This window comes from Pelodiscus sinensis, chromosome 7, assembly GCF_049634645.1.
Source record: "Pelodiscus sinensis isolate JC-2024 chromosome 7, ASM4963464v1, whole genome shotgun sequence".
Taxonomy (NCBI): Eukaryota; Metazoa; Chordata; order Testudines; family Trionychidae; genus Pelodiscus; species Pelodiscus sinensis.
The window spans coordinates 66,664,560-66,690,566 of record NC_134717.1 but is presented as its reverse complement, the minus strand read 5'-3'; the positions used below and the strand labels follow the sequence as shown (position 1 = coordinate 66,690,566).

Here is a 26,007-nt window from a genome sequence, read left to right as displayed (position 1 = left end):
GTATGTCCTGTGGTTGTTGGTAAGAATCATCTTGAGGTTAGGTGGTTGTCTATAGGAGACTATGGGTCTGTCTCCCGGAGCTTCTTGGAGTTTAGTGTCCTGTTCCAGTATAGGCTGTAATTTATTGATAATGTGTTGGACAGGTTTAAGTTGGGAGCTGTAGGTGATGACAAGTGGTGTTCTATTGTTGGTTTTCTTGGGTCTGTCTTGTAGTAGATGGTTTCTAGGTATTCGTTTGGCTCTTTCAATTTGCTTTTTTATTTCTCTGGGTGGGTAGTTGAGGTTTATAAATGCTTGGTAGAGATCCTGAAGTTTCTGGTCTCTGTCAGTGGGATTAGAGCAGATGCGGTTGTACCGAAGGGCTTGGCTATAGATGATGGATCGTATGGTGTGTGCTGGATGGGAGCTGGAAGCATGTAGGTAACTGTATGAGTCGGTGGGTTTTCTGTAGAGGGTGGTGTCTAATTTTCCATTGTTGATTTGTACTGTGGTGTCCAGGAAATGGATCTCTCATGTGGAATGTTCCAGGCTGAGGTTAATGGTGGGGTGTAGGTTGTTGAAATCTCTGTGGAATGTCTCCAGTGTTTCTTGGCCTTACGTCCAGATCATAAAGATGTCATCGATGTAGCATAAGTAGAGAAGGGGTAAAAGGGGACGGGAGTTGAGGAAACATTGTTCTAGGTCAGCCATAAAGATATTAGCATACTGTGGGGCCATGCATGTACCCATGGCTGTGCCGCTGATCTGGAGGTATAAGTTGTTCTCAAACTGGAAATAATTGTGGGTGAGAACGAAGTTACATAGGTCTGCTATCAGGTTGGCAGTGGTGTCCTCTGGGATAGTGTTTCTAATAGCTTGTAATCCGTCTTCATGTGGGATGTTGGTGTATAGTGCTTCTACATCCATGGTGGCAAGGATGGTGTTATTGGGGAGGTTATCGATGTTTTGTTAGTGTGAGAGCTCCCCTCTGGGTGTTAGAGCCACAAGGCAATGTGCAGAGACTGCCTGAACCTGCAGAATGGTAGAATCACATAGCTCGCTATTACTCACTGAAAAAACAACCCACACAAATCAATACAGTTGCATTTTTCCTGCACTTTACCTGTTTTCTCAATACTTTCAGTTGATGATCAAGTAGCATAGCTGCTTCAAACACCTTCTCCTGGATAGAAGACCAACTGCATCCTGAGATACACATGAATGCTTTAATAATTAGCTCAAAAAGAACATTAAAACAAACCTTTAAAGCCTTCAAATATTGCTAAGATCATGAATGTGTGGATTTATGAATGTTTATCTAGATACTTATGACTACACACACAGTTGTTGAGTACTTTAGAAATTACCAAATTTATCCTCATGGCACTGCTGTGAGAGAAGTCAGTACTATCCCCATTTAAAAGGAAAGACAGGACTATGCGGCACTTTAAAGATTAACAAGATGGTTTATTAGGTGATGAACTTTCGTGGGCCAGAGCCACTTTCTCAGATCAAATTGTGGAAGAAAATTGGCACGACCATATATACCAAAGGGATACAATTAAAAAAAAAGTGAACACACAAAATTGACAAATCAGATTTTAGAACAGAGGGGGGGGGTGAGGATGTAACTACCTTACCCATTACAAAGTTGCTTCCCCAATTATCACCCCTAAACTCATAGACACTAACCTCCCCCCCTCACCCTGTTATAAAATTGACAAATCAGATTTTAGATGTGTTCACTTTTTTTTTTTATTGTATCCCTTTGGTATATATGGTCATGCCAATTTTCTTCCACAATTTGATCTGAGGAAGTGGGTCTGGCCCACGAAAGTTCATCACCTAATAAACCATCTTGTTAGTCTTTAAAGTGCTGCATAGTCCTGTCTTTTGTTTCAGCAAGACCAGACTAACATGGCTACATCTCTATTACTATTTCCCATTTAAAAGGGACACTGAAACAGAGTGTTTGAAGTGACAACATCCCAAGGTCACACAGTAAGTTTTTGTGATAGCTGGCAGCAGAAGCCAGATCTCTTGTGCTTTCACCTTCCTCCCTTAAAGGCTTGTACTCTGTTCTATCTTCTGCTTCATTTCCACCAGCCCCTCCCCCCCTCCCCAACTTCAGGTTTTGGATACATACTTGAATTTAATGTACAGTGCATTCGACAAACTATGCTGTGTCAAGTTTGTAAATAAAAATATTTTTCAGCTAGCAACATTTGCTTGGTTCATTTTAAGCGCTTTCTGAAAATAGGGATGTAAAAGGTTAACAGGTTAATCTGTTACCGGGTAAGCATTAGGCTTATCAGAATGCTTACCAGGTAACTCATTGGAGTCCCATCAGCCAGGTGGGAGAGGCAGGCAGGACTGTGCCTGCACTGGCCTCCCAAAGACCCACTGGAGTGGCCCAGCCATCCAGGCGGGACCCTGGGCCTGGCCATGCCGGAGCATCATGGATGGCCAGGGAGGACCCTGGTCATGCCAAAGAAGGGCAGGCCTGGGCAGGTGGGATCCCAGACCTGGCTGCACTGGGCCATCAGGCAGGACTTGGCACTTCTTACACAGCCCAGGAGGGTGGGCAAGAACCAGACTCTGGCTGCCAGCCACCTGCCTGCCAATGGTTAACTTGTTAAAATGGTATCATTTTATCTTTAACCAGTTAACTATTTAGTTATTTACATACCCATTTGAAAACAGTGCACATCAGAAAGATCAGACAGATAGGTGGATGTGCCTGTCCCTTAGAAGGAGATTGAGATCCTTTGGTCTTCTCTCACAACACATCTAAAAGGTCCAATTCTCCTGCATTACCCAAGCTGCTTCAAAGAGGTGTTTCTTCATCTCCCACCTGCTTCCAGAAGAGTGTTTGCATAGTGTGAAATGTTCCCAGCCCTCTCCACGCCCACAGAAGAGTCAAACCTTAGCAGAACCACAATGTGGTAATTGTAAGATATGTCCCTCTTCTTCAATAGTAGGGACTTACTGGGTCAGACCAATGTTTCATTTAGCCTACTGTCTTGTTTTCCCACAGTAGCCAATGCCAGGTGTTTCAGAGGGAATAAACAGAACAAGCAAGAGCGTGATCCATCCGCTACTATCCAGTCCCAGCTTCTGTTAGAGGAGTTTGTATGAGGTTTCCCCTTTATGAGTACAGAAGATTTATAGATTCCCAGTGCCTCCTCCTTTTACTGCTCCCCCATGTCCCGCCACAATTAAGCAGTCATAGGAAAAACATTAAATTTGTTCTGCTGAGATAAACTTCATTGTGCCAACAAACACTGCTACTGGACACATTGGTGCAAATATATTCATTTAGTTAGGAATTAGCAGTTAAGAAGACTAGAACCAGACTTTGAAAGTAGCCCCAATAAACCCATTTAAGCAGCCAGGATACACATATTCAGCAAGGTATGAAAAAATGTGGTTGCAAGTGGCTGCTGAGTCCACTGTTTACTTGATCTCTTGGCCTGCAATGAGAAGAATTTGCACAACTCAAACCACACTCATACATTTAGGCCAAGCTGTTTGGGATGCATTGATCCCTTACAGCTTTTCATTAGCATGAGACTTGGAGATTTGCTTCTACATTCTGCTCTACCTCCTGAACACATTTTGATTTGAAACATTGCTTTGCCTTTCACCCCATCTATATTAAGGCAACACAAAAATTTTCATGGGAGAATCATGTCAAAGCTGCTTAGGATTGATGTTTTAACTCAGATTATCATCATGTATGTGGCCAGTATATGATTATACAAAATGGGAAATTTAATAAAAAGTCCAGACAAGCTCTTTTAAACACATTATATATATTTTATATTTTTTCTTACTGCAATTTTACAATTTTCACAAATATCAAAACCCATGTGTACATGTTCATTTTGCAACAGGGAATGAATGTACAGTTCCAAGAGACCAAGCATTTCAAAGAAACAGTTTGGAAGTGTAAACGCAATACGCAAGATCTTTATCTCGTGACACAGGTACTGTTCAATAGAAGCTGAAGTAACACCATATTGCAGAAAGTCTCTGTACAAATGTTTTCGCTTAGCTGAGAAGATTTAATGCCTTTAGCTTGTCACCTGGTTCAGTTCTCCATTCCCAAAACATTATACAAACATACAATAAATACATTTCTGATTGTAAAGGACACTTCAATGAGTCATGAGAATTTACAGTACAGTACATTTAAATTCAAGTGCAAAACGTTACTAGTAACTAGTTATTAACATTTATTTGAATTCTCTACCATGCTGGTCCCAGGTACCAATGTGTCCATTCTTCCTCAGCCCCACAGGCCTTGTTGCTAATGCATGTGTGGGGATCGCAGGAGTGGGGGGGGGGCCCTTAGTTCATCCAACTGGGGATCAAAGCGTCTGGAATTTCCACCCAGCACTTTACTGTAAACCATCATTCTCCTCTTCCTCCCTTGCACCCAGCAGTATCATGTCACAGGCAGTACACTGAAGTTGAGTGACGCAGAATGCACCTTCTGCCAGGAACCGTGCTAGACATGTGTCCGATTCCAAGACATGCTGAGCACCTAGTCACTTCAATGGCTTAGTTCCTTTCAGGATCTGTTCATTGATGTTAGATGCTGGGCCAAACACGGTTCTGGCTTACGCCCCATGCTTTCCCATTGATTTCAACCTGGAACCCAAGTTTTCCTCTCAGTAGCAATCTGTGTTATGAACCAACCAAATGGGATGGCTATAGCTAACACTGAAAAGAGTGACTAGATAGAACTCCCAATCTTCCAGTGTCTCACATTATATAAAACAAGTCTTATAACATTTGGTCATTTAAATCATGCTTCTTTTTTCAGAGGGTTTTTGCTTACTGAAATTTGGCCATTCTATTAACAGTATTCTCATCCTACCCCCAAACTCCCAATCATTATTATTTATAGGCAATCCCTTCTCCAGGCACTTCACACTTTTACTATCTTCTATACATAACCACAGTAGGAACACGCAATTGAACACTATTTAATATGATTAAATTAAAAAAAATAGTGTCTACTGGAAATCTCAAACTGCCCAATTTTGATCAAGGTCTCTGGTCTTGGGCACTATCTCTCTCTCTCACACACACACACACACACACACACACACACACCCACCCACCCACCCTTTTTAATGAAGGGCTGTAAACTTACTGAGATTATTTAATCTCACTTCCATTTGGTTCTCTCTCAAATGCCTTTTTCAAAAACTTTATGCCTTGCCAAACTAAACCTACCACCTCTCGGAAGAGCATTAAAGGCAATGTTACTATTCAAAGATTCCACTCTGCGTCACTTAATCCATCACCACATAATAAAAACAAACATTCTTGCTGAAGGTATTCAAGATTTATAAGACAAAGACTTTGCAAAAAACAAGGCGTGCCTTCATTTATAGATTTACTTTGTCTAGTATCTCTTAATTATGTGTATTTAACTTTTTCAGGAAAATGCAATTTTTCTCCTAAAAAAGTAGTGTTTTCTCCAGTGTAGTTTCTCTGTGGGAAAAATTAAATTTGAATTAATTAATCAAATGGGGAAAACTGTATCAAATGACTGAGTGTTTTTTCTTCAAATTACAAGTTTTTCAATACAAGCTCCCCTTTTTCTATAAATTGCAAAGAATCTCATAACATGAGACCAAATTTTAGCAAACCAACTAAGAATGTATAAGGCAGTGAGATTCAGTCCCATTTCCTCTGCAAGGCCTTCCAGACCTTTACCTTCCCCTGCACCTTCTAACTGCATATTGTCATATAAATGGTCTTAAATACTTAAAAGCTTGTGCTGCATTAAGTTTTGTTTGATTCCAAGATGTGCTGAGCACCTGTAGTTCCTACTCACTGAAGAAGAAAGGCTCTGTTGAGCTCTTGTGCCACCATTTCCTAGCAGAGAAGCAGGATTCCATGCAGTGGATTTGATAAGATAAACTCATCTTAGTGCCCTGCAGCAGCAGGCTGAGTATTACTGACCAAGAGAAACTGATCCAGCACTAGGGGGCTCTGGGTCATTTTGGGAGTTGAGAGTCACCGTTGTAGGTGTTGAACCATCTTTAGATTCCTCAGTGTTTCTCAAATTTGGGGGCTGTTCTGCTGGGCTGGCTTCTGGAGCATTTTGATTCTCACTGGCTTTCTAAAAAGAGAGAAAGCACATGCAAATATAAGTGTTTACTCGCATTGCATTATTCCTAAAGGAAATACATTCAGACAATTCGAGAAGTATTCTTACACTGAATGCATGCAATACAGCAAGTGAATATAAATCAGGAAAGCAATAAGAAGCAGATAACATTAGTAACAAGTAGAAAACAACTTACCTTCCATCTCTTTTCCTAACTGCACTTCCACAAGAAGCATGCAAAAAACAAACTAGCTATGTTTTAAGACAAAAAACTAGACTTGTACTCTATGCAGACAATCTCTATGACTGCATAGAGTTTGCTGAAACATACTTCATGCTCCCTTCTGCAAATCCACCCATATTTCCGTAATATTTTTTTTCTAAGTAAGCTATTTCTCAGTTAGATCCACTGAGTGGCAGCAGTAAAGATACAAATTTCATCCAATTTACTTAGCAGTAATGACTAGGTCAGTGATTCAAGCAGGCAATTCTCTAGTTCAGTCAAGAAGAAGACAGTCAAAAACAATTTTCTGAATGGCTCAGTGCACATTTTTATAAGCTGTTTCGTAGATTCATGTGAGCTGATTTTAAAGACAAATTCCCTGAGGGCCAAAGACAAAACAAGTTTTGCTCAATACAAGTAGTACATCATTTTCTAACCTCACAATTTGTCTCGGAAGATGTGTTTTATATCAAGTAAGTAGAGCAGTAAGCATGCTCCTTTACTTGAAGGATTATAATAAGCAAGGAGGAAATAAGGAGGAATCGAGTGTTGCTCTAGTTAATCCCTTTTTCTATGCTGTTAGAGTGTTTCCTTCAAATGACCAACTTTCATGTGAAATCTTTTAAGAATGTTATTAAAAACCTGTAACAAGATATCTAGGCAGCGTTTTCTGGGTTTAGTGTTCTGTTAAATTCAGGCTAAAAGAAGGTGAAATAAAGCAATAGCAATGCATGGCGGTGGGGAGGGGGTGTTGATCTTTTTTTCCATTTAGAACTGAAATGTGGGGGTGCTTTGTAAAAACAAACATTTTCTCCAAGGAGCTGAAATATATTTCTTGCTTCATGGAGCAGAGATGCATTGTCAATGCATCTTCAAATGGAGGGTGTGGGATCCCAGTTCATTCTAGGTCTACACTACTTTTTAATATAGCGGGGAAAGAAGCTATGCTTTGCAGGTGCTCAAGTGTCTACTTGTTATGTTATGGTTGAATACTCACTGGTGACTTAAAGATCTTTCATTCTCAAAATGAAAGACAGATCACTGAAACTGGCCAGTTAAAAAACAGCTGACTGCCCTGGGGAGGCAGTGTGGAGTGAGAAAACACTAAGAGTCATATTTAACCTAACTTCAACATTTGGATTTGGGTGAGCAGAAATAGGGCTTTTGGTGTTTGAACCTAAAAACACAGGCCCCACTGAGAGACTGTGAGGCACTGCATAAATGCAAAGATAAACCACTGCAGACCCACCTGCAGGATTGGTGCCTTAATAGAATTATTCCATGGAAACAATTTTCTCCCAACAAAAATTAGTTATTCCCAGCCCACAAATTCTAACAATCATATTTAAGAATGGCTCTTAATTTTATCAGTTATATGTGAAGTAGATAATGCAATACCAAAATTCAATAGCGTTAATAAAAAGACTCCATGAATGGCTGCATGAAGCTATGAGAGAGGGGAAGAAGTTATTAAGAGAACAGAAATGTCAGAGCGTTATAGGAGCCAACAAAAGATTGCACAATTGCCCATTTACTAAGAGTATGTCCCATCACTATGAAAATTTGTTGATTAGCTTTGAGCGAGATAACCACAAACAATAAAATATTTTCCTTGGCCTGTTCTGTGTGACTGTCTCAAATTTTCAATTGATGACACTAATAGGGTTAGTCTTATTTTAATAACTGCTTAAGAGTAGACTGATGGAAAGCTGGGAGAGCAGCATGTATAGAAAGCACAACACAATGGCATTGTGTCAATGAGGATTTCATTATCATCCAAAAGGAGACATTTGATTTTTCTGACGTGGGTGTCAAACTCTTCTTATATAAACAGACATTCTAGAGTAATTTCAACATGGATGTTCACTGCCTGCGCATGCAAGGTAGTCTCATTAAAGCTAATGGAAGCTCAGCATGCATACTGAAAAGAGAACATACGCATAGGGATATTTACAGGAATACAGGCAAATGGGGGGAGGAGGGAGACAGCTGGCGAAGTTGGGATTTCTTTAAATGCAGCTTTACCACATCTGCAGTGTCATGTCCAAAATCATCACCTTCCTGATGTCGGACTGGTAAAATGATGACATTTGTATGTTTAACGAATGGCAAATTTATAAGGGAGAAGCTGCACCACTCCTCCCCCAGGCAGATAGGAGAAACAGGCACTTTATTACCCACACAGTTTTAGAAACCAGCATTGACAGCAGCAGCACAAATTTTCCTACATTGCCTCACCAACCACTGTGCTCCAACTCCATTCTGGAGGGAGCACCCAAAAGATCAGATGATATCCAGTCTCCAAGTCCGTCCAATCCTTGGCCCATCTGCCAAGCTTTCTAATATAGGTGCTGGGGGACTCTGTAATGTGAACACTGGAAAACAACAGCTCATTTCGCATAGGCCACAGACCAGGTCCCAAGTCCTAGTCACTTTTTAGTCACCACAAGTCTAGCCCAAATCTAATTGGTGAAAAGCTCCATATCCCACTACTAATTCTCTGGAACACCCATTTCCACCATATTTTGGATGTTTGCCAATTCTTAACCCCTCCCCATGCCTCCAGGCTAATCTCTAAAAGGAAACATTAATCTAAAATGGAAAAGAGATATACAGACATATTACTCCTTAATAATTATGCAATTTTGTTAACACTCACTTTTTCAAACCACGAGTTCTGCAACTACAAAAACGTGTTTAAACTAACAAAACCGTGGTCAATTTACAGGCAATTCCAGTATATCCCAGCTTGTAATAACAAAGGGGATGAGAAGAAAGTGGAAACTAGACTATAAGCAGCAGAAAGATCTGTCAAAATGAATCCACGAACAATCCCACTGTATCATACATGTGTATTTGTTACTGTTGTTCAACTTCATGCAACTCTAAGTTTCTGAGATAGATAGAGAATGCTTGCCAGATATTAACAATTTTAGGTGCTGTAGATTACATAAAACCTCCAACAGTACACTTTTAAGTTAACTTTAATGGTGATATGAATGTTGTGTATTAGGAGCGGGTTACCTGCAAAGGCTGGTTCTCAGGCATCAGATTGCTTTTAGACAGTTGTACCATCTCCTTTATTTGATAGACAGCATAAGCCAGAGTAACCCAAGGAGAAGAACTGATCGCCCACGCAGGCTTGTTCACATCTTCCTGTTCTTCTTGGTGCTTGGTTTTCTTGGGAGGAAGTCTGGGCTCAGTTCGAGGCATGATATCTTCTGACTGTTGCTGTACGAGGTCAATGGTTGCTATGGGAACAGGACTGGAAGGCACTGGGATCCTTTCTGCCAGCATTGTCTTCTCTAGAGTGTACGGCAACATAATCAAAGTCAGTGATAATTACAAAAGATTAGGACTCAAAGCACAGAACATGAACATATCTCATCATGCTTTGCAACATTAAGAATTAATCTGTTCCCTCACTGTGATTCAAGGACTCATGATGCCAACTGGCAAAGGGTACAGGGATTCCCCTGGGCTCACCAAAAGAATGTCTAGTAAGATACTCAATGAAAGCCCAGGTCACACTGACCATAATAATCACTGAGAGATGTATATATGGAAATATGTGAAGAGTTATGTATATACACTAAAAATTATGTTCTTTAGGCCTTATAGTTAAGACAGGCCACCAAAAGGTAATCCACTGGCAGGCTGTGGGGAAGAAATGCTTATTTTACTCTGACCTGCAACAGGCAATCTGAGTATTGTATCATTCACAATAAATGCCCATTTGTAGGCTGAATAAAATGCTAATTAACAGACCACAGGGACTGAAGGAAAACAACTAAACAGCAGGAAAACTTGAGAAACAATGGCCCTGTGGACACCTTAGAGCTTAACCAAAAAAAATATAGATGGTATCATGAGCTTTTGTGGGCACAACTCATTCTTGGGATGACAAATGATACCATCTATATATTTTTGGTTAGTCTCCAAGGTGCTACAGGACCATTGTTATTTTTCAAGGTTTTTTTTTTTTTTTAAGTTACAGACTAACATGGCTACCCCTCTGAGACTTTTAAACAGCAGGAGTTATCCTGTTTTCGGATAAGCCAGTAAACTTTTGAAACTATCTGCTGTACAGATAAACCCTGGATATTAATGCATCTACTTTTCTTCCGTCGATAACATGCTACATTCATATCTAGTATGAATGGATCACAGAAAAATCTTTCCACAGACATTAGGGATATGGTGACAACAAAGGAAACATAACCATCTATCATGGTGATTTTCTGACTAGAAGCAACCATTTCTGATATGGGATAAAAATGATCAACCTTTCCCTGAATTCTGACATGATGTTTTTTCAGACCAAGACAGTTTTTAACAATTGCTTAGAAATATTTGATCAATGTAATGATTTATTGCCTAATACACTCTACCTTATATAGCTGCAGGATATTTATTATATATATAATAAGCAGGCTAGATTTTTTACGCAGTAGCTCTATGCCCTCTACAACAGTACAGCTTAAACCTCCCAAATCCGGGACTCTCTAGTCTGGCAACATCCGGGGGCAGGGAGCGGAAGACATCCGTGAGTCCTGTGAGGCATGGGGAACCCCAGCAGTGCCCCACCATGGTGAGCCCCCAGGGATGACAGGATCCTTGGCCCCTTCTGAGAACCCCCAGCAGCAGTGGGGCTGGACCGGGGAGCTCCTAGTCACAATGCAACTGGTGGTGGCTGGGGAGCCCTGTCCCCAACCAGGAACCTCTGGCAGCAGCAGGACTGGCTGGGAAGCCTCAGCCCTGGCCAGGAAACCCCAGCAGCAGCAGGGGCCAGTGGCGATTGGGGAACTTTGTCCCCAGCTGGGCAGCCACGAGGAACATGACCACAGTGGCGAGAGAGACACTGCTCTGGGGAGCGTGGCCAGTAGTAGAGCGGGGAATCCCACAGCCTGGAGAGGAGCCAGGCATGGGCCGGTGGCCAACAGGGGAACATTGACCTCTCCTGGTCCAGCAAACTCCCTGGTTCAAGATTGCTCAGGTCCCAAGGGTGCCGGACCTGGGAGGTCCAACCTGTGTAGAGATGAAATATACTATTTTTCCTCAGCCATTTTCAAAAGAAAGCTTAAATAAAATATAAACAAATAAAATCTTTAAGGCATTGATATGGCAAACACTTAAGCACGTGCTTATCTTTATTTATGTGAGTAATTGCATTTAAATCAATAAGGCTATTACAGTGTTTCAAGGTAGGGTTATGCTTAAATAAATGTGGGACTGATGTTTAAAATTTTCAAACAAATATATAGGTGCAGAAGGAAAAACAATATTAAATTCTAGAGAACTATGACCCAAGGAAAAAATATGAATCCATTTGGGACTCTCTCACATTCACTCCATATGCAACAGAAACAATGATTATACCCTGTCTAAGTTTCTCTTTTGTGCCATTATCACTTGAACATAGGTGGAAGAAATTAAGGCTAAACAAATATTTGAACATTCTTACACACAAGCAACTCAAGAACTAGTGAAGGACAGCCCTTGTATCTTTAAAATAAAGAAAAATCCATGAATATCAAATCCACCTAGGTTTTAGAGTGGAATAAAAATAATATTTGGGTAAAATACCCTAAATGTTTATTATTTTTCATTTCCACCATGAAACAGGTTTATTTTTTTCTGTAAGAATAATAATATATAGGATTAATAAAAAAAAAAATCTCAGCTCCTGAGGAATGATTCTGGGCTAGTTTTCCTGTATCATGACTACATCTTTCAAATTTCAGTCTTGAGTTAGCATCAGAACATAAGAATAGTCTTGGTCTCATTGACCTATTTACCTTCTTCTTCATCAGGAACAGCTAGCCACTGGATTAATGCAAAGAGCAGTAGGATCACTAAACAGGCCATTCCTATCCCCCTGAATGTCGCAGCAGCCCCTGAAATGAGAATTTTCTTCAGACTATTTGCATAGATAATACAGGAAAAGACAGACATCATGATGACTTCTTCACCACTTAATATACCATGTAAAAATGTAAAACTCTTTGTTCTTATGTGGCATCTCCATTGCCAGAGGTTTATACCTGTGGTAGCTCATTCTGTATGATCCCTGCTAATCATTCTGTATGAATCTGCTAATCCCTGTGGAGGAACAGTTCTTTTAATCTACTCAGGATACCACACATTGTCCATCCAAGATCAAACTTTAATTAGGTTGTTATATTTTTTTTCCTTCTAGCACTTTCTGCAGCAGGTTATTTTACCCAGAGTCTGAACAAATTATACTTTCACTTCTCAACAGAGACTGTTGCATGACAACTGCACAATAGTGAATCACCACAGTTGGTCATCTCATAAAAGTTGTATCCTGCTGCCTGCTTGAGGACAGGGCAGAGCTTAGGAGTGGATTTGTTCATATAGCAAAAATCCTCCAAATATTAATGATTAACCTGTTGAATTGGAAATATTTCACTTCCCAATAACTTCATAAATATCTGTTTCAATTACCTTTGGTAAATGAAATAACCAAACAATCATTCATTTTCGGATAATAGCTGTAAAACTAATTGGAAAGTTTTTCAAAAGAAATAACTATTTAGAAATGTATACAGTAATTCCTCATTTAACACCTGCCCGCTTAACACGTTTTTGTGATAGCATGATTTTTTTTTAGGGAACATTTTTTGAATTACACAACCGTCCTTGGAATAACACAATTTCCCCAGCTGGCCCATTGCTGGCGGCTGTGCTGGGCTTCCCCCGCCTCCCTGCAAAGGGGCGGAGGGTTCACCACTCGCTGCGCCGTTCCCCTCTGGCTCCCCTTTGCCGGACACCTTGCCCCCTCTCTTCCGCCCCTGCTTGCAGGCCAGTGACTGGGTTTCCCCAGCCGGCCCATCACTGGCAGCTGCGCGGGGCTTCCCCTGCCTCCCTGCAAAGCAGCAGAAGGTTTGTCGCTCGCCGCGCCGTTCCCCAGCGACCGCCCTCACCCCCCCGTCAGACGCAGTGCGGGTCCCGGCAGACCCATCACAGAGGCATACTCCCAACCCAATCCCCCTCCCCTCTCCTCCCCTTTCCTTCCCCAGAGCCAAACACCTCCCCTTCCTGCTGTAACCCAGTCCCCTTTCTCCTCCAACCTTATGTCCCGGTCCCAACAGACACCACTGCTTGAAACACAACCTCCATCTTTTCCATTATCTTCAGTGGGAAAATTGACCCCACATAACACGTTTTCACTTAACACAATCATTTTCTGAAACATATCTATAGTGTTAAATGAAGAATTACTGTAGTGTGTGCCTTTTAAAAAAGAAACATATGTTTCTGAGTTGTGAAGAATATATATTAAGATTATCACAACCAACTAGAATTCACTTTTATGTAGAAAACCGTGATTAAATCGAGTCTTCCTGACCAGTGATTTAAATCATGACTGTAATGACACTTCTGTAAAATATTTGCTTACCAAAGTAGTTGACCAAAACTCCTCCGATCATAGCTCCACATCCTCTGCCCAGACCTAAGTGGAGACCTTGTAAAATCCCCTGAGCTGAAGTTCTTAATTCTGGAGGCACTGCAGCACTAAGATATGAAATACAAGCTGCCCATATGGCTGCATGAGTCACACCTATAGGGAGGAAACATTTCAGAAAGTACTAAGTACACCAGCATGATATGTTTTCATTTAATAGTTGACAGCAGCATGTAACTGACCTGGGGAAGAAGTGTTTGTTAAAAAACTCAAGGCAGCCAAGTTCCACTGAAGTCTTTCATGATACAACAAAGCTATTAATTTTTTTCTGTGCTGCTCAAGCTGCCCTGTCTGTCAATAGTTCTCCCCTGCTCATGAGAGTAGCATGGCACTAGTGTTAAGGCCTGTTCTACATTGAAAACATGCATCAGTGCAATTGTGTCATTAGGAGTAAGAAAAATGACACCCTCTATTAACTGGTATCCTTAGTGTAGATGCAGCTATGCCAACAGAAAAGTGCTTCTGTCAGTATAGTTAACATAATTTAGGGGCTGGCGTTCCTTCCCTGGCAGGACATCTTGTCCTATTGGGGTATGCTGTGTCTATACTTTGAGACTGCACTGACAGCTACTGCTGCGTCAGCACAGGCTCAGAATTGCAAGAATCATTGATACTGTGATTGCCCATAGGCTATGAACCAGGGCCAGTCTTAGGATTTGTCCTAGGAGTAAGCCCTAGGAGTTAGCCTTAGGGTTAGCCCTAGAAGTTCAAAGGCTAAATTGTTATATGTACACAGACATACCACTATGGGAAAAAATCAAACTGTTTAAAAAGATAAATAAAAGCATGTCCTAAGGACCAATTCAAAATCAATTCTTGGCACTGATACACTTTGCATCTGCTTTTGGGTGACTGACAGACCACTGAGATTCCTCAAGTTTAGGCAAAATACAGTAAGCTTTGCTTATACTGTTTTGAGTCAGACAACAGAATCTGTCCCACAGCTGTAAATCTGCTCTGACTAACATGCCATTACAAATCAGTTTTGCACACCTGTTGTCAGACATCACAAGTTTCCACTGCTAACAGTGGCAGAGGTCCTTTCAGATATAAATAATACATATTCATTTGAAGCACTTTAGGCTAATCAAATTATAATACATTTTGGGTGCCTTTTTTTTCTTACCATTGGAAGTCAGAAAATGCAGAGACAATTTTGCCTAAGGCAGAAAACAGCAGTCAGATGTCATAGAGCAAATAGAACCAATAATTATCAGCTTGCAGAGAGAAGGGAAGGTTGCTGTCTGCAGCCTTAATTTGAGATTCTGAATTTGGGGCAGGGGGAAAGAATAAAATAACAATTTTATAGAGAATTACAGGGTAAACACACCTGAAACTATTTTACTGTGGTTCTGTTTTAAAAACCCTCATGGGACTTGCTGGAGATACTTATTCAAAGTTGGGTGGAATTAAAAACAGGCACAGGTCATTCTGATGACAATTGTGCAAATGCTAGTAATGGGTAACTTATAAAAATGGTTGTGAGTATGGATGATTTAACATATCTGTCTTATATACCAGATTTATTAACCAATATCAGGGAGACAGAGTTCAGCTCTGCAATTGCTGGTCAGTGTAGGCTAACAGCCACAAACTAAATTAAATAAAATCAGCATAAGAAATCTGTAGGAGGAATATTGACGTACAGGGTTACATAGTATTCATTTAATGAACAGCAATATACTAGATTTGATCTTCTGGCCATGAGTCTATTTGATGTTAGAAGGTTCTATGTTAATTCTTTACTTTCTGCAAAAAGAATTTACAACAAAAATACCTGGGAATTTCAGAATACTTATAATGGAGGAATAGTCAGATTACAGAACACATCATGTTTAATGGCTCATCTAGAAGTAAGTGTTAAATTGCAAGTTTGCCCTTGCTTATCCACATCAAGTCTGTTGAAAGATAACTTAGGCGAGACATGCAGAATGATTTTCAGACCACTTTATACCATATATATGAGTTAAAAAATAATTTTAAAAGTAGTAATTAAAAAAAAGCGAGTTACATACTGATGAGATTCCTGATTGACTTCCTTAAACTATTGTATTATCTTCTTGATCTCCAATTTAAAAAGGTATAAACTAACAAGGTTGATTCAGTTTTTGGAAAACTGTGTCATATGGGGATTAAAAATAATGCATAGTTTTGTGGCACCTTAAAGACTAACAAAATATATACGTAGACAATATATGTAGAGAATCATGAGCTTTCATGGGTGAAACCCACTTCATCAGATGAGATGGAATGGAAATAGAATCCAAAATATATATAAGAGCAGAAAGCATTTGCCCATCAATTGTAGACCCATGTTAATGAAGCTCATTAAGTGGGCTGGATGTGTTCCTTTCATAGCTTTTGATGTGGAAAAGCAAATGTTAAAGGATTAAGAAAAATCACTGAAAAGCTTATGTAACATAGTCAGATGATTAGATTAAAAAAAATCAAGTTAAAAACCTAGCAATTTAAAAACATTTCTGGTGAACTTTCAGTAATTTGACTCAATGCTAATTTGTTTGGTAAGGAAAACGAAGGCCAAAAAATTAAAAACACATGCCCACAAATGTAGAGCAAGTTGAGAGAAGCACCTGATGTTTTCAATGCCCTTCAAAATTAACCTAATCCCTTTAGAGTCAAATAGGATCAAATTTGCTTTTTATTGTGTGTGTATCACGAAATCATTTGGTTTTTATGATGGGCATCGATATAGCACTCGCAATTTCAAACTGAACCCTACTGAGAAACCTGTTTGGATTAGAATTAATTAAATGTTTCAAGAGAGACTGTACATGTGAAATATAAAATAATACTTTTGATTTTTTTATCCTGCTTTAGCTCTAGCTTCTCTTTGTACTGAAGTTTTCTACACATGCCAACCTCTAGCAAACTAAGCTTCAGAGTATTGATATTTTATAGGATGTAATTCATCCAAACAGAAAAGGAATTTTTTTTATTAATTATACCCTTCTCTAGGGATGTAAAGCAAGGAGGAGGAGAAGAGGAGACTAAGGGGGATATGATAGAGGTCTATAAAATCATGACTGGTGTGGAAAAAGTGAATAATGAAAAGTTATTTACATATTCCCACAATATAAGAACTAGGGGTCGCCAAATGAAATTAACAGGCAGTAGGTTTAAAACAAACACAAGGAAGTTTTTCTTCACTCAGCACACAGTCAATCTGTGGAACTCCTTGCCAGAGGATGTGGTGAAGGCTAGGACTTTAACAGGGTTCAAAAAAGAGCTAGATAGATTCATGGAGGTTAAGTCATTCAATGGCTATTAGCCAGGATGGGTCGGAATGGTGTCCCTCCCTAGCCTCTGTTTCTCCAGAGATTGGTGACAGGTGAGGGATCACTTGAGGATTACTTGTTGTGTCTCCCCCCCCCCGCGGGGCATCTGGTATTGGCCACTGTTGGCAGACAGGATACTGGGCTGGATGGACCATTGGTCTGACCCAGTATGGCCGTTCTTATGTTCTTTGTTGACTACCTGATAAGCCTAGGCTTATTGGGTAGGTGAGTCAACTACTCACATTTCCTTTCTCCCCGCTTGTTGCCACTTTATCAGAAGCAGCAAGGAAGGGAGCAGGAGCCGGTGCTGGGGGGAACCAGCTTAAAAACCGATTCCCCCCAGCACAGTTTCTGTGGTACCGCCTGCGCCCCCCCCCCCCCCCCCCCCGCTGCCTCTATCAGAGGTAGCAGCGCAGTGGGGACAGGGCAGGCTGCCACGAAGCAGCCTCTGCCTGTGACAGGCCCAATCAAGACTGAGCTCCTTCCCTTATCAACTAATCATATAGTCATTAGTATTTTTATCAACTACATGATTAGTCAATTATCAGCCCAGTAACAACCTTACCCTCCTCTCTCCCTCTTCCTTGGGAAATCAGAAACATAAATTCTGACTCTCCTAGCTGTTTAAAATAGTCACAAATTGATTCTGTGACCCCCATTCCACTGTTACACAGTCTGGAGTACAAAGGAAGCTCTACTGCAGAGGCACATGAAACAGGCAAGAGGAGGACCTGTTCTATCCTGGATGGTCTTTGTGAGCACTCTTCCATTTTACATCAGTTAAACTAGTCCACTTGGAACAAATCTGGCAGTTATCATAGCTCTGCATTTTTCTTCCTTAAAGACTCATTATCAAATCATCATCTTTATATAATCAGATAGTCAAGAGTTTTCAAATGAACTCTGATTGTGTGAAAGGAAAAGATTTCAGTATACTAGCCTATCAAAAAAATGGGTATAGTCTAATAAAACTGTAGTGAACAAATTGTCCCTCCTCTCTCCCCCTTCCCTACCATGTTATATACTCCACAGAAATGGCTATCTTTGCTAACTTTAACTTGAGCTTCAGGCACAAATGGAAAGCAGTACTGGCCCTGGCACTTGTTTCTGGACCAGTTTAGCCATTTGCCACTTTTTAAGAGCTCCATATCTTTAAAACAGATATTTTCAGGTCATTAGTCTCACCATCCAGCAGGACAATTTAGAATGGCTGCTATCACACAGAGGAGGTAATTTTATACTGGGAAAAATTCATTGTCAGAATAGAGGTCAGCCCATTGTTTTGAAACTAACATTTGAAACCAGAGTATAGTAGTGATAAAACTAGTCATTGTAAAGAGAATGGTAAATTGATGGGTCTCTTAACTAAGTTTCTTTATATCTACTTAATGCAAAAAGTCAACATACTTGAAAGACAACATTTAAGAAGGGTAAATGCAGGTTTGTGTTGACTTTTTTACACACCCTAGCCACCCAAAAAAAAAAAAAAAAAAATTGCCGGTCTCTCAATTTTTTCAGTGGTGTTCTGTGGATTATAAATTAGACTACTAAATGTTCTACTGTAACTTTGACAAGAATTGGAGACATGTTACATGAACTCATTTCCTTGCATGTTTGGAGAATGAACATGTACAACGTATTTACACCCCATTGGCACTCGTATGGCTGGCAGCCTTTAAATTTCCAGCAATTTACAAGTTAATCCAACCATTTATTTTCATATAACTGTTCTTGTGTGACTAAACAAGGATTACAATTTCCACACTTTCATCAGGAAGTAAGTGTAAAATAATCTTCCCATTTTCTGTTTTAGGAAGATGCTGTATTTCAGCATCTCACCAATTTATATACACGGATTGTAATGTTAACCTTGCTACAATTTTGCGACTATCAATAGATGTAGTTTGCACAGTCTCTTCTAGAAATCTCTCCGTGCCCTTCACACTCTGTGGTGGCCCTGAATTCTTAATTTGACGTTCAATATACATTTATAATTTTATATTAATAAAACATTTAATCTTCTTTAAAATTAATGTATCCATCACTATCTAAGTATTTCATTAAATGGCTATTAAATGATGAAGTAGTTTATATCAAGAACTTCAGGAAAAACAAATTCCAAAACCCACTCTAGGTAATAAACAGCACAAGTTTGCCATATTTTCCTGTATCAGTTCTACAAGAAAGTTATTAGGCATTGAAAACTCTGTTAGAGCTAGGGATGTGAAAGTGTAACCATGTGCATGGTTACATGCAGGCTCCCTGTATGCACAGAGAGCCCTGTGTGTACCGGCTCCTGGGGAGCTGCCTGCTACTCCCTGTGCTGCCTCTGATACATAAGGCATGATACAGAGACAGCACATGGGGGGAGAGCGGGCAAGTGGGAGCTGGTGTTCGCAGGGAGCTGGCTTTTACCCCGGAAGTGTTGCCTCTGTATCAGAGGCAGCAGTGCTGGAAGGGGGAGACAGGAGACAGTGTATGCAGGGAGCCGGCTTAAAAATCAGCTCCATATGTGCACAAGCCACGCAGCAGACCCAACTGCTCCTCACATGTAACCACTGAATTTTTTCAGTGGTTACACGTTTACTTAATTAACCACATTTTAACATCCCTAGTTAGAGCATATGTGATAAGATACTTATCAAATTAAACAATTTTTCAATATTGCATTAAAATGTACTCATGTCATGTATATAATGAAAAAATAAACAAATATTTGGAAACTAGAATCACTAGATCAAAACAGAAGGCACATTAACACCACAGCTTGTAGTGACTCATCACGTGTTGCTCACTTTAAGTGGGAAAGTCAAATAATCTAGGTCTTAGACTAGAACCATCTAAAAAATGGTAATATGGCAGGGTGTGAATATAAATGGCAGAAAGCCAATCTGAACTATAGTAATCTAATATGCTTTTAGTACACCTCAGAGGTCCTTTACAAATATGATTTTTCACCTGACAGTAGGACCTAAAATTATGTTTTTGTACAGACTACACACATATCATCAATATCTCTAATTTAAAATAATGGCCCTGTACACCTTTGATTTGAATAAAAAAGTAAAACTATGAGGCTTGTTTTGCCTTGTGTGTATATTCAGAGCTTTGATGAAACCTAAGTTTGACAGGTTACAGTAGTACATTCAGTAGCCTAAGTTATAAACCACAGAAAAAACAATTGCAGAAAAATTTAACAGAGACAGGATGTTCCAGAACAATTTTCCTTGGTGGCAAGGGCATTTAAAAGAAAAGTTAACACAAACATAAAGCCTCCCTTTTTAACATCTTTCAGAAGTGCTGACTTTTTGCATTTAATAAATATAAAGAAGCTTAAGAACCCCAGCAATCAAGCAGCATTTGCAGGTGTGTATTCAACTCAAGTTCCTGTCTCCTTGTTTAGTTACAGGGTGTGTCGATCTCTAGCAGATCTGTTTGGATCAACACACAGAACAGTGGGGCATATCAGCTGCAGAACCAACCTCCTGACGTCAAACCTTTTGCATGACAATCACTGTAAAAATTTATGAGGCCACAAGTCTTTTGGGATATTTATAGTCAGAAGCAAAGAGCTACTGGATTTTCTCTTAATCACAGCTCAGATGGCAACATGAATAATTTAAGTGTCTCGCTTTATACTATGAAATCGTAACTGCATGATTTTACCTTGAAGTACTTCCATAGGGAGAACAGTCCAGGCATTTTCCAGATACGAGATGTAAATGTAGCGAGCTGTATTACAGGCAAGGCCAATATAGAGCACTCTAAAGGGAGGAAGGAAAAAAGCAGTCACAGGCTTGAAGTTTCCATATCTTGTATGGTACCATAAATACACACGAATGGTTTCTAAATCTTAATATGAATGTGAATTGCAGTACAAAGAGGAGTATGTTCACATGCAATAATTTCTTACTCAAAAATAAAAAAATCTTCCTTTACAAAGATCCCATACCCAAATGCAACCTCTCCCTGCTCTACAGGCAGGCAGTTAAATTTCTTCCAAGTTAAAAATAAATATGTAATTGATTACATTTAAACAAAACCCAGAAGAATTCTTTTCAACCAACTAATGGAAAACAAAATTAATTCTAAATAGAGGCATGTTTCTGTATACGATTAATAGATTCTGTGAATGCCTGACTAGAAAGTGTCTATTCTTGTTTTATGTAGTGTCCTACTACATTGTCTTAGAGAGAATATAGTTTCCATTCCACCTTACATAAGCCTTTTAAAATGCCTCAGTGATTCATTCTTCATGTCCTGTACTTAGTAACAAAGCTGTACCATTTAAAAGGAATATAGGTCCATCATATTATAGAAATGTATTTCATCCACACTGATGTAGAGTTAGCATTCCAGGAGTTGCATCCAGTTCACTACTATCCTGAAATATGCATATTTCCACAAAAAGCAATACATACTGTATTCAATGGCATGACTCAGGATTCAGTTGTCACCAGTCTAGTTTTCAACAAGACAGTCCAGTTTGTAAGCAAGAGTTTTAAAATAACTGTTAAGCAAAAAGCCTGAGTCTAGTTTTCACAGTTCATTTTCTTGACACACTATTTAACCAAAGATTTTCTCTTTTCCTTCCTTCAGGCTTCAACCCAATTGCCGCTTGGTCACCAAACTGAACCGGCATTACTAAAAAACAGTCTTTATTATACATCACCTCTTTCCTATGGCTCTAAAAAGGAAACATTTTAGTAGGAGGTGATGAACCATCTTTTCCAGGACCAGGAAAAGAGGCATACTGGGATAACAGACTAAATTAATCTAAATAAGCAACAAATCATTTGCCTTTGTCCATCACTGGCTGGAAATTGCAATCTCTAAAAATCAAAAACGAGGTGGAGTTGACTAAAACCCCTTACCATCCACCCTGCTCCCACACACCCCCATCCATAAATGGGTACCACTAACTCACTCCCTCGTTTGCATTTGACAGATTCACTGGACTTTACAATAACCTTTTCTGACTCTTTAAAAGGTTATTTTTGGCTCTTGCTTTCACCCACTTTTTAGCATCCTGCTTATTGTACTTCATTGGAGGGCAAAGAGGAGACTGCGGTATTTACTGTTCTGAACTCAGGTGTTTTGTAAAACAGCTTGTTATTCAATTTGCAGGTTTCTAGTGGACCTGTTCCAAGAGGGAACGAGTGCAGAAGATTCAAGGTGACACACAGATGTTAAAATAAAAAAAACCACCCTAATCTTAGAATGATGCCTTTCACCTCCTAAATAACCAGGGCACAAGGGCCATGTAGGATAGAACCACAGGACATTTTTAAGAAGGAATGGTTGGCCAAAGTGTTAAGGCACAAGTCTGAGAGTCTGAATATTAGGGCTTGCTTTATTTCTTTCACAGCCCCAATCTCAATGCATTCTCTTAGCGAAGTCATTTAATCATTCTGTACCTCAAGTTGGCATGTGTGAAACTGGGCTAATACTTTTCTATTTCACACAAGCATTGTGAAGCTTACATCAATGTTTTGTTAAGAGACTTTTAAAAATTTAAGCTGGAAAGTGCTAATTCAAATGCAGTCTCACTTAAAAAAAAAAAAAGTAGATCATATGATGGTCAGCCTTGGTGGCTTCCACTTAACACAAACGCCACAGCATGTACAATGCTCACGATATCTGTATGCAAACATAACTACATTGGAGCCAGCCCACTGGGATTAGCCAAGCTTGTGCTTTCTGCAATAATGCCTGGATTTGCAAAGTTCTTAATATTTTATACATTATAGTAGTTCACATAGTTTTGCAGGAAATCTTATCTGACATCCCAGCTGGTGGCTCCAGATTTTCTGCTTCCACAGACGTGGCTGTGCATGTGTGCAGTTGGGGAGGGGGGGGGGGGGGGGACGGTCCATAACTGGTGTGTGTTGCCAGGACAGAATACACTGGAGCATCACTTAGAGCAGAAAATGGGAAGCAATGGCAAGGCTGGACATTAATGGACAAAGAGGGGTTGGCGATTAAATCTGTAGTGAACACGAACGACAACAAATGTATTCCTTTAATCCGTTCATCTCTACCGTCTTCCTTTCGAACAACTTGAACTTCTTTTTCCTTGATTGACTCCTCCACATACAATTTCTTGCCAACTTCCTCCCAAAGAGAAAAATGTCCTAACCAGCAACCACACTTTTCATGTCTCCTCCACACCCACTTCTCTTGTGTGCTAGTCTCCATTACTTCAGAAACATAACAGGAGTAACATTAAATAAAGAATACAATCTGAGTTCAGAGTTTCCTGCTTGGTTGCATATACCACTATTTTTTGCAAAAGCGACGAGGAGTCCTGTGGCACCTTATAGACTAACTGAAGCGTAGGAGCATAAGCTTTTGTGGGCAAAGACCCACTTAGTCAGATGCGAGTGGGTCTTTGCCCACGAAAGCTTATGCTCCTACGCTTCAGTTAGTCTATAAGGTGCCACAGGACTCCTCGTCGCTTTTGCAGATTCAGACTAACACGGCTACCTCTCTGATACTTGACACTATTTTTTGGTCACTAACACATCCAATTGCTAGTCTTTCAAGACATTCAGCTAGATATTTATAAATAGAATCCAAAATGACCAAGATGATCATATTTGGGTGTCAAAAGTTTAAGCTGCTAATCAGAAGCAGCCTGATTCCAAGTGTTGAGCCTTTCAATTTAAAAGCCAGTAAGTACTTATGGAGCCCTCATCCTAAACTTTGAGCAACTGCTTTGATGTTTCTCACCTTTCCAGTTCTCTCTCAGATCCTACAACACAGCTGTCTTGCAGGGCTGTGCAAATAACTGATTTTTTTTCTGTTCAATGACTGTTATGAAATAATAAAAAGTTTAGAGTGAACCAAAATTGAAAAATCTGAAAAACCTTACACTCTTTCCCTGGCCCAACTATTCATTGTCATTCACAGTGTCAATTCATAGTACACTGCTACTGCCTCTCCCTGCTGTTTGTGAACGGAAAACAAAATAATGAGATCAAAACTATTTGGTAAATTCTGTCAAATTTACCAATAGTTTCAGTTGAACTACAATTGCATTTTTCAGTGAATAAACTGTTCATGTGAAATTTTTGGCCCAGCTCTAATTATTGTTCCCAAGGAGAACAAAGGGCACTAAACAATTTTGAAAATCTGTCTATTTCATTTAGGTGTGTACATAAGAGCTATTTCGAAAATCCGGCCTTGATGATTTAAACATCCTACCCTCCATATGACACGCAAACAAAATAGCTAAGTGCCAGCATATAAAAACTAGGAAGCAACCAGAAGAATAGGTTTATGCCCAGAATAGAACAGTGGTATTCAGATCAGTCTATTAATCAATGAAAAGTGTTCAAATTGAGGTAATTGTTCTCTCTGGCAATGAAGAAATTTGGACCCCTTTTCTAGATACATTTAGACATAAAATATTGAGATGGCTCAAAGAATGGCATATGTCTTCATTCCACCTATCCTCTTTTCCCCTCCACCTCTCTTCTCCCTATTCATGTACACCTTCTCCTTGTTTACCATTCTAACCACACCCTGACATGTTATGTCTATATATCATTGTCTGAGTTTGTTCTGGCTTGTCTTGCAGATTTATATTGTAAGGCCCCACAATTCCATTGGCCAGCCTGTGAAGAGTGCAGAATTTAGCAGTAAGTCATTTACCTTCTTGTACTTTTCAATATCTGTTTCTTTATTAAAAAAATCAATAAAACAAAAAAAAAGTAAGCAGAATTTCAGTGTAACATAGTGTCTTTAGTTTTTTAGTTAATTCAGGTCCATTATTGGGGAAGCAATTGTTATGTTTTCATACAGTTCTTCCACTTAAGTAGATTGCTTAATAAGGCTAAATAGCTTTCCTAACTTCAAATTTTACACATAATTAGTGGCAGACAAAGTAAAAAGAAGAGTAATTTAGTAGCAAAGACTAATTTTCATTTCAGCTCACAGACAATTCTGAAACCTTGAGAGAGTCTCTACACCTGCAACAAGAAAATGACTGGTTTGGCATATTAAATTTTCTTTCTTCCTCTTATATTAAATATATTGAATATTAGTCTTATGTGAAAGTTGCCAGATGAATTGCAGTCTAAAAAAATATGTTTCTCCTCTGACATTTACAGTTTGATGCATATTTTTCCTATTTATCTGTGTCAGAGCATGTGACTACAAAGAATCAAGCCTGTGCCTGTCTCCAGCAACTTAGGCGGGAGGGACAGTGCAGGTATTAGCGTTAGGCTATCAGAAAAATTATAGCCAGAGTGTCTGTTCTTTTAGAAAGGAGAGGTAGAACACAGAGACATCAGTGTACTTCTTCACTAGCAGTATGGGTTAAAGGAAGGTAAAACAAACTTCAGTGTGACCTTTCCACACCGTAACACAAAAATCAGAGTCATTTCCTTCACAACAGACCTACAAAGTCTTCAGGGCTAGGTGTAGCGTGGAAGGAAGCTTTCCCCTCCCACTATTACACAGAACTCTTAACTCTGCATATGCCAAGATTGTTCCCATTCTGATTTTGGGCCATTAATAAATTATACAGACTTACAATATACAACCCTGGTCTCATCTGATTATCCCTGTTTTACCTAAAATACATTAAACATCACTAATGATTAGTGTACAAGTTGGACCTCCCTGGTCCAGCACCCTCAGTACCTGACTGGTTCTGAATGAGGGAGTTTGCCGGACATGGGGAGGTCAATTCCATCTCTCTGCTGTCAGGACTCCAGGGTCCCCTGTGGTCCCTCAGCAGACCTAAGTGGAGCTCCCTTGACCCAAGGCCGTTGGCTCCCAACAGTCCCTGCTGCCTCAGGGTCATCAGGCTCTGCTCACCTCAGGGCTGCTGTAGCTCCAATGGCCAGGGACCACTGGGACTCCATTGTCCCAGGGCTGCTGG

General features: G+C 39.8%; 2 protein-coding genes across 3 annotated transcripts in view; one reads left to right on the top strand and one right to left on the bottom strand.

The window, feature by feature from the left end:
• Positions 1 to 4,008, top strand: part of NEMP2 (nuclear envelope integral membrane protein 2) — a 37,200-nt gene extending 33,192 nt beyond the window's left edge. Inside the window, exon 10 of the mRNA XM_075934179.1 lies at positions 3,876 to 4,008. The gene's annotated coding sequence lies outside the window, so the exon portion shown is untranslated. The remainder of the gene's footprint in view (positions 1 to 3,875) is intronic.
• The window catches only part of MFSD6 (major facilitator superfamily domain containing 6), a 98,419-nt gene continuing 74,497 nt past the window's right edge, over positions 2,086 to 26,007 (bottom strand). For both annotated transcript variants that reach the window (XM_075934178.1, XM_006113315.4), the window contains exons 3-7: positions 20,784 to 20,881; positions 13,756 to 13,917; positions 12,131 to 12,229; positions 9,357 to 9,637; positions 2,086 to 6,121 (exon numbers count right to left, since the gene is read on the bottom strand). In XM_075934178.1, the coding sequence (XP_075790293.1) occupies positions 5,954 to 6,121; positions 9,357 to 9,637; positions 12,131 to 12,229; positions 13,756 to 13,917; positions 20,784 to 20,881 (808 nt within the window). In that variant the 3' untranslated portion in view covers positions 2,086 to 5,953. The remainder of the gene's footprint in view (positions 6,122 to 9,356; positions 9,638 to 12,130; positions 12,230 to 13,755; positions 13,918 to 20,783; positions 20,882 to 26,007) is intronic.